The 18,421-nt window shown below is 34.6% G+C and overlaps 2 protein-coding genes across 2 annotated transcripts in view; one reads left to right on the forward strand and one right to left on the reverse strand.

Annotated features, from left to right (window-relative positions):
* Hgsnat (Heparan-alpha-glucosaminide N-acetyltransferase) overlaps positions 1-5,388 on the reverse strand; it is a 36,658-nt gene extending 31,270 nt beyond the window's left edge. The window contains exon 1 of the mRNA XM_068771824.1: positions 5,101-5,388. Coding sequence (XP_068627925.1) covers positions 5,101-5,292 — 192 coding nt within the window. The 5' untranslated portion in view covers positions 5,293-5,388. The remainder of the gene's footprint in view (positions 1-5,100) is intronic.
* A 7,246-nt stretch (positions 5,389-12,634) lies between these two features.
* Positions 12,635-18,323, forward strand: LOC137929029 (lipase member H-like). The gene is made up of 6 exons (XM_068772071.1): positions 12,635-12,722; positions 13,869-14,044; positions 14,853-14,983; positions 15,837-16,018; positions 16,534-16,686; positions 17,977-18,323. Exons 1-6 carry the CDS (start codon positions 12,635-12,637, stop codon positions 18,321-18,323), a joined length of 1,077 nt encoding a protein of 358 aa, XP_068628172.1.
* The last annotated feature ends 98 nt before the right edge of the window (positions 18,324-18,421 follow it).

Genomic DNA, 18,421 nt, shown 5'->3' on the forward strand with positions numbered 1-18,421 from the left:
CCATTTATATATTATATTTATAACGAAAACAAAATATTTTCGATTTACTTTCAACATAGAACTTTTAATACTTTTTATTATTACAGAATCAGTTATTTTTAATCTTCATCGTCTATTTGAATGGCGTTGTTTAGAATAAAGATATATCTCTAAAGGTTTACTGGATACGATGCCTTCTTACTTTCACACGTTACGAAAGAACTTACGAATCGGTTCCAACTACAGTAACTGAATATTTTGAGAATACTGGACAAAAACCCGTTTAGAAGATTAATCTTCGCACTTCGAAGAACGATGGATACATAATCGAAAAACAGATATAGTAGTAGAATATTAGCCACTTTGGACTTCTGATTATATACTCAATTTTCTTCTTTTTTTTAGCAGATGGACCCCTACTCCAAGATATAGGCCTGCTCCAAAGGTCTTGTTGGCCTGAGACACTAGGACCCCCCCCCCCCCATAGATCGCCACGAATACCGGTTCGCATCCAGCTAGTTCTCGCGATCTCTATACTGTCGGTCCACCTAGTGGGTGCCATACTCACGCCGCGTCTACCGGCTAGTGGGCGCCACTCAGAAACCTTTCGCTCCCAAAGGCCATCGGTTGCGCGAGTGATGTGCTGCGCCCATTGCCACTTTAGACGAGCAATTCTTTGAGCTACGTCGGTAATCTTGGTTTTTCTACGGATCAGATCATTTCTGATTCGATCTCGCTAAAACGCCGCGCATAGCCCTCTCGATTGCTCTCTGGGTGACATTGTAACTTTGTGCCTTCTAATCAGGCTCCTCGTGACCATGCCTCGAATCTATATGTCATCACCGGCAACACACATTGGTCAAAGATCCTTATTTTCAAACATTACAGTATTTATATACTTCTTACGCAGAGCTTATTGTTAAGCCATGGATGAAACCTTCAAGAGAAGTTGAGCGTTCGTCTCGAATAAACCTGGCGCCACACGTTACCCAAAATAAAACATTGGCAAAACAGTATTAAGTACAAAACGAAAATATGACGCCCAAGACAAAAGCTATAGGAAATTTACTGCGAAGGACCTTTGCTCCATTACAGCGGACGTGAAATCAAAATTAGTACCTCATGTTTTTAATGATATATGCGTTTATGTAGAAAAGCTACTCAGGTAGGTTTCAACTCGACGATGACACAAATGCTTGTATATTCCAGTAAAAGGATCCATTAGCCAGTACAATGTAGCAAACCGCAATTTAAAACCCTCATACCATTCAAAATTATGACAAATATAATATAACGCAGGATATTGAATGATTCTGTCAGGGTTACATTATGTACAATCATTTATCCTGTCCAATTTATCACTTTTTATAATGAAATAAATACTATATTTAATTTTAAACTCGGTAAACAGTACTATAGTTAACAGGAAACAACTTCTTAAATACGAATACTTGATATAGTATGTAAACATTATATTTTTTGAGGTTTTTTTTGTTTACTGCAAAATCAAGCGTACAACAGGCTGTTCACTCATCAAAATGCTTTTAATTTTTACAATAAGATTATCATGATAAAAATATCACGGCTTTAAAATGAAAAAGTATTGTGTTTAAAAATGTTTTTATTGTTAATAAATTATTATATTATTGCATATTATTATTTAGAACTGTGTGTATTGAAAACAAAACTCTCATAATAACAGATAAAGACAAATGATAATCTGTCGCTGCACGCGTCATCTGTTGACCTACTTGTCAAACCTGACGTCGCTATCCAATTTAGAAGAGTTATATTCACAGGTATGTTGACGTTTAAAAAAAAACAATTCGCATTCCCGCCGCGAAAGCCGATGACCTTTGGGCGCTTACATCGATTGACGTGTCACGGGCTTTTCCGGGGAAATCCGTTTAACTCATTAAGCACCGAGTAACGGCACTTTATTATTCAATTATTGTAACTTAGTTACCAACGCGAAGAAAGCTGCACTTTATTGCCAATAAAACTGTAACCTGAAATGAATAACCGCTCTTACCACATTATTTTCCTGTTCAAAAATTGCATAAGTCTTTATCCATTTTATCAAGACCTATTAAATAATATTAAAAATGTTTTTAACAAAACTCAACAGCGATGTACAAATACGACAATTTTTTTTAAATACGTAAAATCACGAAATGATTTCTTAATTTAGCTTTTAAACATTTAACGTTAATCAAAACCAAAAATGCGTTTAACAATGTAATTAAACGAAAAAATATGGAGTACTAGCAAGCGCTATAATGACTAATGATTACATTACTAATATTATAAATTAGTTGTTATAGATTTTTGCAGTTTGAAATTAAAAAAAAAAAAACCTGTTTTCGTAAGTAGTCATTGATTATTACTAAGATATTAAATCATTAAATCAAGTAATAAAAATAGCCGTCCACTGCACAGGTCTCCTCCAGAGATAACTATGAGGGAATATACCATAAAAGCCACGCTTGGCAGCGATCGCAGTGTGGTACGCAGAGGTGGCCATTCTCTATAAACTTGTTTATGATTAGTGGCAATCCTGTATAACTAATGCACCAAGTGAGAATTATGTAAGATTGTATCGCAGACATCGAATCCGCGATCTACAACCGTAATTCATGTTACTGATCATCTAACACATTAAATAAAAGTGATCACTGCGAAATAAATTTTATTTATTGAACGATCTACTACACTACAGTATACTACATTACAGTATCAAAGCATCTAGTATAGAATAAATACATAGGTCAAGTTAACGTGCATGTGAACTAGTCATGAAGAATGAACCTTTGTGTACTTTCCTGGGATTTCTAATTAGAAGACACATTACAGTTACTTATAACTCTACAATTTTAATCCTTAAGAATGTTGCGTGTTTATCTCACGGGGAAGAACCGTACTGTAAAAAGTAAATAATGTAAAATATTACTGTTGCATGTGAAATAGCTCAAAAATAACGAATATCCAAGTATTTAATTAGCTAGGTTTAGTAGATAATGTAAGGTTATTCGTGCTAATAAATGATGAGATAAATTAATTTTAATAATTTACTACGATGCATCAGTTCTATTAGTTCATTCTGGTTGTGTTTCTTGTTTTACGTTCGGGAAGTACCTTAGCATATGCGCATGTTATGTCGGACATGCACCAACTAGAAACCTTCTGATGTTCCTTCATCGTTATTATAAGGCGGATAACCAGAAACAGTAGCACATATCCGCAGCTACAACTTCGATGGCCGCCTACGCAACCCACGAGGAGAATCTCGCTTTCTTCTCCTTAATAGCACTGGAAATTAGAACACCTCACACTCGGCCTTTCTGCCTAGGGCTTAGTTCAAGGAGTGTGTTAGCTTTCTTATTTACTATGATTTATTTGGCCAAAATTATACGCATGCCATGGACAGCAATCCCATCTTCAAGATCAGCAAGACTAAGTTCTCCGCAAAGTGCTACCAAAGAGCCTTAAGTTATTTAGATCTATGATCCGTATAAAGCCATAATCTTACGTTGTCGGGTACGTTCTACAAAACTTAGTTTGACGTTTAACAAGCGTATAAATTTAGTTCTTTGAACCCTTATGCTGGTAATGATTACGTTGAGTTATAATGTGTATAAATCGATGTACAAATGCAACCAGAAACCACTTTATATAAGGCGGGCAATTCCTAATGCAGTCGGTGTAATAACTGCCGACCCCTCAGCGCTACGCCTGCAGTTTTCACGCAGTGAAAGGTTCACGTGCTCATTTGAAATGATTACGGTGTAAAAGCGGCCTCGTATTTCCCAACTTTGTGTATTAATTAAACGAGGCGTGTATGGGAAACGCAGGTGCATTCCGCAGCGTAGTCACGAACGCGGCTAAAAAATCTCATTACGCTTGCGACAGCACCGTGCTGTTTCTTAAGAGAACCTGCCCCGACACGCCGTCTTATGGGCAGCATTTATCCTGTACACTAACAAACTAAATTAAATCAGTTCAATACTCCTTCTAAATTGTCATTATAATCAATTTACAATACCGTATTACATTGTCCCGTGAAACTTTTATCATAAGATCATTGAAACTGACGGTTGTAAATATTGATTAAGTTATTTCAGCTTTCAGTGATACAAATCTTTTTTCATATTTATTATTCTTAAATACTGGCTAGAACGACAGTTGTTTCTCCTGAAAAAACAACATCATCTTTAAGCTAGGATTTCTGTTATGTTATTTTGTCGACTGTGGTCTTTGACCTTATCTTTGAAAATGAGTAATAAAACAAAGAAATAAAGAATGCCATTTCTAAACCAGGCGTTGTTTTCAATTTTAAAAATATGCCGAATTTACTCCTGGGAATCGTCAATTTTAAGACCGCTATCTTTCCAGTGTATATGAGTAATTAATTTTTTTATCCCTCTACTGTTTCCATACTGGTTGTCTGGAAGAAATTGCCCCGTGTGATAAGACCGCCCATTGTACTTTTTTCTTTACCATTATGTAATTCTGTATATATTTTCTAGCGTCTACAATTAAGAGTATTAAAAAAATTAATGACCCTGTGTTAGAACTATCATAATTTTAAATGATAATAATAAAAATAAATTATGTTCTTTTTTAAATCATCGCTATATAACACAACAATTGACTTAATAATTCAATTAACGAATTCTCGAGAATTATATCCCACGCCATATAACAGTTTTTTGTCAAAGATTTTTTTAAAAAAGGTCGCTAATTACTACATAAGCATTAAAAATTCTACCTCTATTAGTGCAAAATATATACGTTTATATCTTAAATAGACTACCAAAAATATTGTAAGGTTCAAGTATCATAATAAGCGATAAAAACTTTTATTTTCAATTCACTGTTGTTGTGGACAAGTCATGTCAATAACCGTCTAAAGTGTTTACAGATCACATTCCAAAAACAAGATAGCGGTTTTTCAAATACTAATATACTTACGATAGATTAAAACAAAGAAGTTAATAAAGTGACTAAATAAGTTATGTATATCAAAAAAATAATACGTAGATATGAAGCAATAAATAAAAATCAAATGTCAATAATTTTTAGAAAAAAAGTTTTGGTTAGTTATTTTATAAGTACACTCACTCGAAAACAATCATCAGAGACGCTGTAAAGCGAAACATTTCTATCCGATACCCCTAACACGAACGCCTGGTCCATATTCAGTGACGTCATGTTCAGATCCCCAAACTGCCCCACACCCGGGTCCTCTAGCCAGGACTTCACCGTGTCCTTGTACCACTCCCAGGTACTATCCTCGATCACGGAGTCATTCATTGTCACAGTATGAAGTTAAAAATTCGAAAGGCGAACAACTAGCAAAACATTTTAAATGAACCGCGCAATTCGCGCCGCGCTGACCGCGTGCTCACGTGGGGCGATGCGGAGTGGTACTGCCGGTGGAACCGGTACAACTCGCGTCTCCGTCCAAGACCACATTAGTAAATAATTGGCTTTCTACACCCGCATGTGAAAAAATATTGCGGCAGTGAGACGAAAGTGCGTCGGCGGACGAACCGCGCCGGTGCAACGCACTTGCCCTTGCAGCTCAAACGTCTATACACCAAACTTGAACAAGGAATAGTATTCATATTTTATTACGAATATGCAATTGGGTTAAATTTATTGATTTATCTAATATATTAGCTGTTCACTGCTCGCTTCGCGTGGCCGACACATGCATTTTGATAATTTTTGGCATGACAAAAACATTTTTCCAAAGAAGTTCTATACCTAAGTATAAGAGCTATAAATAGAAAATACGTATTTACTTTATGTACGCCATCCAACATCCATTACGAGTGAAATAACGTAAAATCCTTTCTTAGTTGTTCTCTTCTCGGCGAAACGAGTATTCCCACCATATTTAGCCTTAAACCTCTGGAGGCATTATGCTGATCTAGATCATCTTGGCACTGTTGTGGTGGAATATAAAAGATCTACATTATCGGTATAACTGGCTGAAAACTTAGAGTAGTTTTTTTTATTAGTCCCAGCCCTAATGACGATAATCGTTGTCAATAAATGTTTTTCTTTCATTCCGTCTGCTAATTCATTAATCTTTATATTTTTATTGGCCGATTTGAGAATGAAAAAAGAAATTTGAATTCCAAGGGAACTTTGAATTTGACTATGACCCAAATCTCAAATGAAAGCGCGTCGTTACTATTCTGTTCAGAAGCGGGAAATAATATTATAACAAAGATCAAAACAACAGTTTTATAAAGTAATTAGCTGAAGACCATCTACATAGAGCAGGTAATTCATGTGAATTCTGTGGTACATCCATTGTTCTCCTAAAAAAAACAAATGCTTTTCATATTTCCGTATTACCTAAAATGTGTGTATTACAAATGAATAGAAATATTTTTAGAAGCCATAACAACGCGTTTTTTTTTAATAACCCACAATATTTTTCGTTAATAAAAATGCGTGTATTCTTGTAGTACTAAAAATTTTATAACAAAATAAATACTCTAATATACTTTTATAATAAGTATATTAGAGTAATATATTTGTTAAAAAAGTATATTAGAAAATGAAGTCAAAAGTCACTCTTCTTTTTTTTTCAGCCCATAGAAGCGCACCGACAAAAGCATAGGCCTTTAATTCACGGACCCTTCCGCTCCGTGAACTCAGTACCGATGAAGCTGTAAAAGCCTTAGGGATAACAGCATTAGCATCTTCAGAAACACCTATGATCGCCACGATGACCCGTCTTGCGTTGCCCGAAATCAGTGACTTCCCGTGAACCTTTGACATTGTTGCACCTGGTGGGTGACCCACCCACACCGCGCCTACTCGCCTCCGTGGTCGCCACTCATCAACGTTTCAGCCCCAACGGCCATCGGCTACACGAACGGTGTGCAAGCAGAAAAAAGAAGTCGTTTATTAAATAACTTTAAATAGAACGAACTAAATTACTGAATATCATTTATACGTTTTATTTTGGTTTCGTATTGCCATTTAGCTTAGCTGTAAGTTTTCTGGAAACATCAAGTTAATTGTAATTAATTTTATCTAGTTAAATTTAGTACCCAGTTAATTTAAAGATCTTACTATTTTCATATTACAGAGCTGACTTATTAATATTTTAGTTAAAATGACAAAATTTTAAAAGAGGGAGAAACATTTTTTTGAATCACATCAAACTTCACACTGTGAATCATTCTCATAAAATAAGTCATGTTTCTGTATGATAGTCTGTACATCATGATCATATTAGCTGTAGAACATCAACATCTGGACATAGGCCCCCACATAGATTAACAAAAGGACCGATTGGACACAGCTAGCGACCAGCGTTAACCTCAACTAAGTAGTTTCCTCATCACAGTGGAGGTTCTATGCTGCTTTTGCCGGTTCGTGACATCTATTCTACTAACTTGCGGCCTTCTATTCGCATCCTTACATACCCGCTGCTATTACAACTTGCCAATCCGGTGGGCCATATCGGTTTATTTTTGTATGTATGTATACTGTATTTCAATTGTAATAAATGCAATAACATTCGCTGTTAATTATTAAGTATCTAGTTGTAGACTTACCAATTAAAGTCTATTATATTATTGCGTTATCCTGTTTCAACCGACCTTTGCGGCGTAATACGGCGAGCAATTAGCTATAGGAAGTTCTAACGGTTGCCTTGGGTAATTTTAGTTTCCACTCCTCAGGGCCTTCAATTACTAGCTACGTTCCTATTGACTAATACTTAAACAAAACATTCACTGTTGCAACTAACTTAACGATATGAACTGATTAAAAATACCGCTACGATTGTGTTACACCGAACATTTACGATTAGTGACAGTTTTTATTTCCAATTAACTCTCGCACAAGAGTGTAAAAGAAATAGGTGAAAAAGTTTTAAAGGGGTGTATACCAAAAATCTGTTTACACCTATTTCCAATATAAGAAAATGTTTAAAAGTTAGACAGACAATAGCAAAGAATCAAGCCGCGGATCTACTCTCTCGCATCTCGAAATGCTAAATTCCTGCTTAGTTCATACTGTGAGCAAGATCAGATTACATCACGGGATCGCTTGGGACTGATCACTCCTTGGAGCATCGTTTCAATCTGGTAAAAATAAAAAAGAGACAATACATGCTCTCTATTTTACACAATGGTAGTTTTGCTCGTGTCAGTTGAGCAAACGCTGTCCTGTTTTTGTGCTGGCAACGCCTTGAGGTACACATTATTTTCTTAATTATTTCTATTAATCTACTTCTCGTTCCTCTTTTGGTCAGTCTTCTGTTTCTGCATTTTCTTAACGTACATTATTATTTCTATTATTTTATCCTGTGAATAGTAAACACAATACGGTGAGATCTGAGTAAAAATATACGAAAAAAAAAACAACTAAACCATGCAAACGAAATTCTTGTTTACAATCTCTCATGATAGTTGTCCAATCACATTACATTAAAGTTAATTTTTATATTCCTTTTTGGATTGTATTTGTGGACATTCTTAAACAAAAGGGTACAATGTATAATAAAATCTAGTCATTTTGTTAGTGATAATCGTTGAACCAGTTTCAAAGTCGACGCAGTCCAAAAGTATATTAATTAAATAGATTGTAACGAAACAGTCTACACGGTTCATATTAAAACCTTTTTGATAAATATAAATAGAGAAAAATACAAAAGAACACGTCCAGAAGTCGAACTAAAATATGGAAAATAAAAAAAAATCGACAAATAGACACACAGCTTTATTTAAATTTAGGAAAATCACATATGATTCGCTAAACTATGAAATGTACGAAAAAGTGGTAATTACGACTAGAAAAAACAATCGTACTTTACTAAAGATTATAACTGTTTCTGTCTAACACAATGGACCATAATTCCGCCTTTTGTACCAATTTTGCATAAAATGTTTTATTTTTACCTATTACCCATTTTTATTATGACTTTTTATTGTAATTTTGGTGTACAATAGTGTTAATAAACAAATTAGATATTAAATCTCTACAATACGTGCATATCATTACAACCGTTTCAGGATAGAAAAATTTAAACATCTGATTATTTAGATTTAAATACTTATTGGTGGCTTTAAATTACAATGCACCGACGGCACAATAACAGAGAGTTGTCACTTGAAACACCGGTGCGTTGGTATCTCTGAAGACATTGTTACACTGTTACTCGAATATAACAAAATTTTTCTAAATTGTATAATCAGTAGTAATTGTCAGTGTAAGAGTGTAACTCTTTTAAAATACGCCAATGAAGCTACTTCTCCTACGTAACATTTAAGATGACAGGCAATAAAGTTGAAAACAGTGGTTAAAAACTGTGATATAATCGTATAATCGTAGACCGACGATTCGATTTCTATGCGGGTGATTAATTATAAAACCGCCACTGCTTACACACAGTGTAATTTTAATTCCCTGCCAACTTCTTTAAAAAAGTGACTTGTATTTCAATAGTAAATACTAGTCATTACAGACCAGAAAATTTAAATTTAAATGTTAAGTAAATAATTATTAACAGTGTTACAGTTGATAGAACTATTAAGGATATATACGCGTGCAACTTTCCGAAAACAGAAAAGCCTGAGATGATTCCACGAGCGTCAGTCATGAGGAAGTTCCCAAGAACAAGAATGAGACTAATAAGATTAAATAGAAATAAGTTATACATATACATTGTGACGTAATTAACAATACTTATTTAAATCTGATATAATATTACTGTTGTATATTGTTATACCGGTATATTGTTAATAGAGGTTGATATTATAAAACCGGTGTGGTTACTAAATAATTGAATCATGACGCATTTTTTAGTTCCTAACGTTGTTTCTTTGCTATATCGTATCATCTTCTTTTCAGCCGATAGATGCCCACTGCAAGGCATAGGCCTTTCACAAAGATCGCTACGATGACCGGTATTACGCTTCCCGCATCCAGCGACTATCCGCGACCTTTAAATATGTCCTCGATTGGCCTTATTAAGGCTTACCGACGCCACGCCTACTGACCATGTCGTTGTCGTCACTCGATAACCTTTCGGTCACAATCAATTTTTCTGTCGGCTGCACAAACGATGTGTGCAGCCCACAATCATATCAAACGAACAATACTTTGAGTTACGTCAGTAACTTTGGTTGTTCTGCGGATCTCTTCATTTCTGATACGATCTGGCAGCAATCTTCGAGCATAGCTCTCTCTATCGCACTCTCAGTGACCTGGAGCCTAAGTATACTAGGGCCGGTCGTAACCAGCTAAAATTTAAGGCGACATAATATTCCAACCGCAATGATGCTTAGTTGCGGAAATCTCCACGTATCTAATTAATTCATTAATTTGGTTCAATTTCAGTGGACTTACAGCAATTAGGATACAAGTTTTGTTTAAAAATCTTAAAAATTTTATTTTTATCCTGAAAATATAAAATACGAATATTTTGACGAAGACTTTTCCCTGCCTAAAATTATGTATGAAGACCTTAAATTTTGTAAGATCTTCTACTTTATCCTCTACTCTCTCCTCTCTATCTACTCTATCCTCACTCTCAAATATGTATATATATATATATATATATATATATATATATATATATATATATATATATATATTTGAGACATATACATATATATATATGAAAACCTTATCCAAAAAAACATACAGATTTTTATTAGGTATAACTAATTAATTAAATAAGTTAAATTAAAAATTAAAATAATTAATTTAAAATTTTGTATGAAGACCTTAGATTTTGTTAGATCTAAATGTATATAGGCTATATATAGGCTATATACATTTGAAAACCTTATACAAAAAAAAAATATCCAGATTTCTATTAGGTATAACAAATTAACCTCATAGTTTAAATATTTGGGGTAAAATGAGGTGGGTATCATTAAATGTTGCATCATGAATGTTGAACGTTTAAAACGGATGGAAGCCAAGAGCACGCGTTTTACTCGGCGGGGGGCAATTTTCGCATCACTCGAGACGGTACGAAAAGAAAAACAGAGCGGAAAGTTGCTATAACGATTGAATAGCCACTGATTTTCTATTTGCACTACTTAAAATTTCTTTTTAACTATTGATCTTTCATTTTAAGGTTTTCACAATCTTGGCGCGATTTTTTTTTTTGATAACTTTGAGAAACAGCTGAATAGAGTCCACCTATTTTTATAAAAAGAATGGTTTAATTAATTGCTTAATTGTAAGGAAAAAATTTATTGCAAAGAAAATTTCTTTCAAATGACTGATGGAACTTGGATGGAATATTACGATTTTTGGAAATCTTGTGATATACATAAGAATATTTCCTTTAATGCAAACAGAGCGATGAGAAAGCATAATAAATGTTTCTGCTTTTTTTTAAAAAATGCTGCGGTATCCCACACAGGATATTTCATTTACTAATAAGTTTGTAATTGTTCCAGATATATTGAAGTAGTTCTAAACATTGCATTACGTGCCCGTAAATTGTTTTCATAAAAGGTAATCTCGTCATTTCAGACCATAGACGCCTGCTGCAAGGCATAGGTCCCCGCAAAAATATCATGGACAGGCTGGTTGGCCATCACATTAAAGTAAGTAGAGGACGCTACTGTCATTTCTCTGGGAACTTGTTCGTGAGTAGTTGCAATCCTCTATAATTAATGTATAAAGTGTGAATTACATAAGATTGTATTCCGGGAATCGAACCCGCGATCTTCGATTATAAGCCTCAGTCCTCTCGCTCTGCTACCATTGTTTAGTACCCTTATTATCTTAGTAATTCTAAAATATACTAAACATTAATCGGGCTTGTAATTTGTGTCCTCATTTTTAATTATAGTTTTATTAGATTCATAAAACTGATGAACAATAAAAATAATTATTAACAAATATGTTTTATTTCTACAGTTATTGTCTTACACTTGTGAATACAACTTACGTATTAATATTTTTTTTCAATCATCATTATCTTTCTGTTTAATAGGACCATTAGAAAGCGGCGTACATTTTGCATCTTCAAACAATCTTAACAAGGTCGTCTGTCCACCTTGTCCTCCTTAACCATATACCTATTTCTTTTATATAACTTAAGACATGTTCAAATAATTTGAATATAAACTACAATGAGTAATTGCAATTCTTTTTCACTTTTTTGTAAATGTAATGACATGCAAAGAGTTGTTTAATGCTTTGTCGCTTCAAACCTGGTAAAGTTTTAAATCTCCGCTAACAAATACCAATGGTCTATAAAAAAAAAAAAAAACAAAACGAAAGATTTTACCAGCGTAGTATCTCTTCAAGTCAGTTACAATAAAATATTCTTACTATATTGAAATATTTCCTCGTGCATAATCCGAGTTAAGACGTATTAATTCATAAGAAAAATAATTATATAATAGCGATAATTAAAAAATTAAAAAGTATGAAGTGAATCCAAAAACAAATAAATAAATGCCATCCAACACAATAGTGTTCCTTTGTATTCAATCAGAAAGAATTTGAAAATTGTTCAGTCGCCTCGCTCGTAAATACATACGTTTCGTACTCGACCTCAGCGTATCTGAGAAACGCATCAGTGTTATAATACTAATACTATTGATCAGTAGTGTGCTTTATTCATGTATTGTGAAAAGTGACAAAACTTTTCGTTATGAAATATATTTTGAGTCTTGTATTTGGATGTGGGTTGACCTCGGCCTGGCAAGACACCGGATATCCGGTCGGATTGTTTGCGGATTGTGAGTATTTTTTTAATAATAACTGATATTATTATTACGTTAAGCCGGCCTCTAATAAAATGCAATACTTGTAAAACTTAGTAACTTGGGAATCCATGGGGAAAGCTTATGTCCAACACTGGGCGTCATACATGAAATGATAGACCTATTAACTTTAGTTCCTATATCCTTGGCCGTCAAGATCGTAAATACGAGTATAATACTCAAGAGAAACTAAAATTGAGGCACTATACTCAGTAGAGTTATCAATATTTAATGGAATCAAGCGTTACCTTGCGGAAGTCCATCCTAAGTAAGAAAAGGACCAATATTTAGCCACTTCCGTGGCTAAATATTGGTCGTTGCACGACTACCACTGTATGTGCGGAAGTGGCTAAATATTGGTTCTTTTCTTACTTAGAGTTATCAAGTTTCGTAATAGTTAGTGAATATTTACTCTTGTCGTGGAAGAATAGCAGTAGAGGACTGAGACTTGCGGTCGTAGCGACAAACTTTATGCTCTAGTTATATAGGACTGCCAGAGCTCGCAAACAAGTTTCCAGAAGATTCTGCGGGTTCCAGAAGACAGGGCGCAGAGGGCGCTTAGCCTAAAACCTATTTTAAGTGAGCAAAGCTTGTGGGCTCCCAGAAGAGCTTCAGCTCGGGCCGCTTCGTACTATAATTTTACCGGGAAGCAGCCGAGCTTTTAGTTCGCTTAGGCAAACGCTCTATAAGCTGATCAAGTTAAGGGGACTGGCTGGCTGTAAGGGACAGTCGTTAATACATTCTTAGCATTCAGACTCGGCCCGAATCTAGACTTAACCTGTTGCTATTGCCTGGTTAACGCTCCTACCACTTCGTAAAGAGTCAACTCTGGAAGACAAACTGGCAGAAGAAACTACAGAAATACTAGATTAATCGGGGTTGGTGATGATAGATGGGGTATTATATAAATTGGCGCCATACAGAAGCTGAAGCGCCGAGATGCATCAATAAATTTCTATACTACTATTGACGTCCTACACAATCGCCTGTAATTTTCACCGATTTACGAAATTGTGGTAAAAAAAGTGCTATGTTAACTGTATATAAAAGTGTAAAGTTAAAAATCTTTTATTGTCAAGTGAACTCTCAGTGGGATTAATCTCTTGTTGTGTCAATCATCAGGCCCCGGCATGACCCGAACAACTACATTGTCAGAGAATACTAAAAGGTCTCTGTCGGTCATCGCTTACTGGCCGAAGTCGAATATATTTGAAGTAAATGAGAAAATGTGCAAACTTGACGACAACGCCGCTGCGTGCGTCGGTAGTGTGTTAGATTTCAAAAGGCGAAAAACACAGGTACAAACATTTCAAATAGCAAATTGACAAAATAATAATTATTATGTGCTCAATGTATATTATAGAAAAGTAATAACTTAATTGTGGTTACTTTTGAACTTCTTATCTAATCATTTAAAGCCCCCATTACTAAGATGGCCTAATCAATGATTCCGAATAAACACAAGTATACTTTTAATGGTAGAAAACGTAAAAGTATTTAAGCAATTTCCGAGATAGTTATTTATAATTATAAATTATTGACTAACAAACTTGAACAAACAGAAACAACTGGAAATTACGGTTGTTTCTTGAGGCAGATCTACCCTCTACAGTTAAAAGATGCCCATGTCAGGAGGCTCATCGGTGGTCTTTTACCTTCTGATGTATATACCACAGTAACTATTACCAACATAATGAGTGCCTTGTCAATCGTAACACATTCACAAAAGGCTATTCTACCACAGTCTGCAAGCATAAAGAATGCTGTGAACCATCATAGTATGTATGAAACAAATCCTTTAATTAAATAGTTAAGTTCACAACTGTACTTTTGCAATGTCTAATTAGGTGTAGGATAATATGATTGGAGCGTAACTAAGTCAAAGAAAGACGTTGTATCGCTGCATCTTTAATGAGAACAAGCTATACTGTGGAAGCGTTGTAAATTCTGGAGCTTTATTTTCACAAGCCTGATTCGGAATATAGTGCTTATAATTCTTACTAATAAAAAACAAGCTTTAGGAAGAAATCAACGACGTACTGTTTAAAATTAATATTACAACAAAATACAATAACTTGATCTAGTTTACTATACGTGGAATTGCAGGTTATTGTTACTGGATATCTCGACGCGGCATTCTCTCCGGTCGCTCGTATGTTATTGGAACCGTACTTGCACATGAAGCGCAATGTGATCGTCATGGAAATATTTCCCGTGTTGATGCGAAGTTATCCGATGTAAGTGTTTCGCTGACTGTGAAATTATTTTTAAAGTAATGTTGCCAAAAAATAATGATACATAAAATTTTATCTTCCTTTTGTTTCTGTAATAAATATATATATACATAGTAATTGGATATAAGTGAGAAAGCTTTAAACAGGTAGATGTTTAGCTCATTTGTCATCAATTAATGTATGGTATACCTTATTACGATCAAGTCCGTATAAAGACAAGGTACTCCGCTATTTGATATTAGCGGATTCTGGGCAACTTCAGCCACATAGTGCGGGGGCAACCAGCGGGTCACGATAAACTAGTTGTCGTAGGAAAAATAGAGCGATTACTAATCTTATGGACGGACTTTGTGCGAATGGTAACGGGCATCATAATAACGAAAGCACTCAGAAAACCAGATAATAGGCACCTGTGGAAGCAGTTCGTCGAAATCTCGACCGAAGCTTTCCAAGAAACTTGGGACCTTCAGAAACGAAGATAAACTACCAAGAAGAAAAAGACTATTCAAAATTGATTATGTGCTAAGAAAAGGCGTTTTCAAAATTCCGATTATTTGTTACTATTGAACCTACAGATTTTGTTAGTTGTCGCATTCTAATAGAAAAACAAATTATTATAACATATTTCGGAAACATCATTTCATCATTTAAGTACATAAATCTCATTTACACATGATGATTAGAAATAAGTTTAAAAGCTACAAACCTTGCTAACGAATGAGCTACACATTCACAACTTTAAAACTTTAACATCTATAATCAAACAGCCTGTATACATGATTGCTTGTTTAAATGATCGAAATAACTTTAGACTTTTGTGTAAAGAATTGTTCATCATAATTGTCACTACTTCCAGATCTGCCCGTCTAACAAAGCCACTAGGTCACGTTCTGGGTGAATTTCTAGCAAACTTGTCGTATAGAGGACTATCTCCAAAACACCTGGAATTGCTCGGAGTAAGCCTCGGCGCTCACATAGCTTCCCATGCCGCCGATAGGTATCATCAGATAACACGAAAAAAACCGATGCGACTTACAGGTAAACATAATCAATATAATTTAAGAAATACGTATGATGAAGATGATGTTGACATGAAATTTCAATACCTTGCCTGAACAGATAGCGTTGTGCTTCTATTGTAGCTTCGCTTCTGCTAATTAGCCATCTAGGTTACATCATCACTTAGCGCGCAGGACAGGTGGTTGCTGAGACCTTAAGTTTCAGTTGTAGATACCACGAACCGACAAACGCAACGTATGACCTCTACCCGCAATTAAGGTCCTTGAAAGACGTTGGATGCAAGCTTTGGACGTCCCATGGCTGAAATGACGATGAACAACCATATTTTGTATGTTTTTCTGGACTTAGGCCGCTACATTAGTTTTTCTGTTGAATATGACAACCTATTAAAACGGCTGCTTAGATGGTCGCACGGCGTGAATTCTATCCGTTGTGAAATTATTTCTTCTTCGTTCTTTTGTTTTATTTTACCTTATTATTTCCATCTAAGCGCATATCTAAATTTTATTAGTTATTTATTAAATTTGTTGAAGGTCTAGACCCCGCGGGCCCTTGCTTCAGAAACCTACCCCCAGAAGAAAGATTTAACGCCAATGCGGCCCAAACAGTGGATGCTCTACATACGAACATTGACGGATTCGGTATTGCTGACAAAGTAGCGCAAGTTGATTTTTACGCTAATGGCGGTAAGTCCATATTTGATATTTATTTCTATAGTTATGTTCTACTTTTTAGAAATCTAGAAAGAAAAATTTAACGTTGTATCCAAGAGAGTCCTCCAGTTTAGTTACTGTAGAGAGTTGTGTATAACTTAATGACTTTGTTAAAGCAAAAGATAAATAGCTCCAATTTGTTATATAAACGAAAATTTAAACGATAAGTCCTTGGCATTAAAGTCGCCTGTTTTTTTATTTCATTTCGGGTATAATAAACTGTATATGTATACCTGAGTTAAACTTTATTTAAAAACATGTTATTTCGGAGTTTCTTCCTGCTTCTTTTCCACAACTATAACACCTTAAGAAGCAGAGTAGTCTGACCAGATTTTAAAAAAGTTAATAAGTTGACGATCAATTAGAGTTCGTTGAAAGTTCCTAGGTTGAGTAAACGTATTTGATATTTTATCATACTGTTCATTTTTATTACACAAATTGACTTAAGATTTAAGATAGCATTTAACATGTCAGGAAAGCAGTAATGCCTAAGATATAGTATTTAGTACTTAACATTTCGCATTATCGTTGGTACTTTGTGCTTATAGTTAAGAAATCTATTGGACATTCTACTTCAGAAAACAGCATATATGAATTTTTGTACGCAGAAACTACATAGCTTTTTTATCACGTTCATAGATCTACAAAAACAGAAGAGTATTTTAATTTTAATTTATTGTGAATTTCGCAATTTCTTATATTTCACATAAAAAGTATAAATTAATAAAATAAATGTCCATAAATCAACTTACTATAAACTACTTATGTTTTTAATACTGGCCACCTGGCTTACTCTTAAGTATTAAATTCTTTAACACGTGCAATCTTTTAACTTATCTCTCTTATATATTTTAAGTTATGATAAGTTACTAATGCTATCAAATTCCATTATATAATATTATCTTATTTCCAGAAAATGAGTTCTTTTGGTTATGTTTTTATAACAATATTTTTTATATATATATTTTTTTATTCATCATTACTATTAGTTAAAAAGTTATTGATTAGCATCTTAAAGGTTAGAAAAATTTGGTAAATCTGGAGACTAATTCGAAACGGGGTATTTCGTTCACTTTTATTTATCTACTGTTTACTGTTTAGTAATAGACACCAAGAAATTACATGTAATGGGCAAAATAATGAAGTACATTGTTCTTTACATTAGATTTTGTGATGGAAGCACTATAAAAGTTGACAGGATTGCTATCAACACCTAAAAAAATAATTAGGATTCAGAAATTCTGTAGTTTACTTAATTCTTAGGAGAATACCAACAGTCCATGGCACACGGCTTCCTACTGCCCTGTCTAACTCTCTGCAGTCATTACCGAGCGGCTTTCTATTGGGTCACCGCTCTCAACCACCCGGGTAAGTTCCTGGCCGTACGCTGTGATTCAGTTATGAAGGCAAGGAACGCAGATTGTTATCAAGACCGCCTCGTCACCAACCTTTTGGGGTTAAAAACCAACTTCACTCGCCCCGGAGTATATTACTTACCGACCAACGAAACTGCTCCGTACTACATCGCAGAGGAAGCATTAACGAAACGACCATATGGTCCCAACGCTTACCTTCTTAAAATAACACCAGATGAAGACCTAATTGTATGAAACTAAAAATAAAAGTACACAATATATCTCAGCGTTTTATTAGGAATTTCATTATATTTAATATACAAAATCGTTTATATAAGTCGTTATATGTAAAA

Source organism: Battus philenor, unplaced genomic scaffold (assembly GCF_028537555.1).
Source record: "Battus philenor isolate CCGP_79_NKW_IND1 unplaced genomic scaffold, ilBatPhil1.0.hap1 SCAF_4, whole genome shotgun sequence".
In the NCBI taxonomy this organism is placed as follows: domain Eukaryota; kingdom Metazoa; phylum Arthropoda; class Insecta; order Lepidoptera; family Papilionidae; genus Battus; species Battus philenor.

Excerpts from the sequence above, each read along its gene's own strand:
- LOC137929029 (XM_068772071.1), top strand. The coding sequence starts at position 12,635 with ATGAAATATATTTTGAGTCTTGTATTTGGATGTGGGTTGACCTCGGCC. Across the intron at positions 12,723-13,868 it reads GGTCGGATTGTTTGCGGATT|GCCCCGGCATGACCCGAACA; the intron begins GTGAGTATTTTT and ends GTCAATCATCAG. Across the intron at positions 16,019-16,533 it reads AAAACCGATGCGACTTACAG|GTCTAGACCCCGCGGGCCCT; the intron begins GTAAACATAATC and ends AATTTGTTGAAG.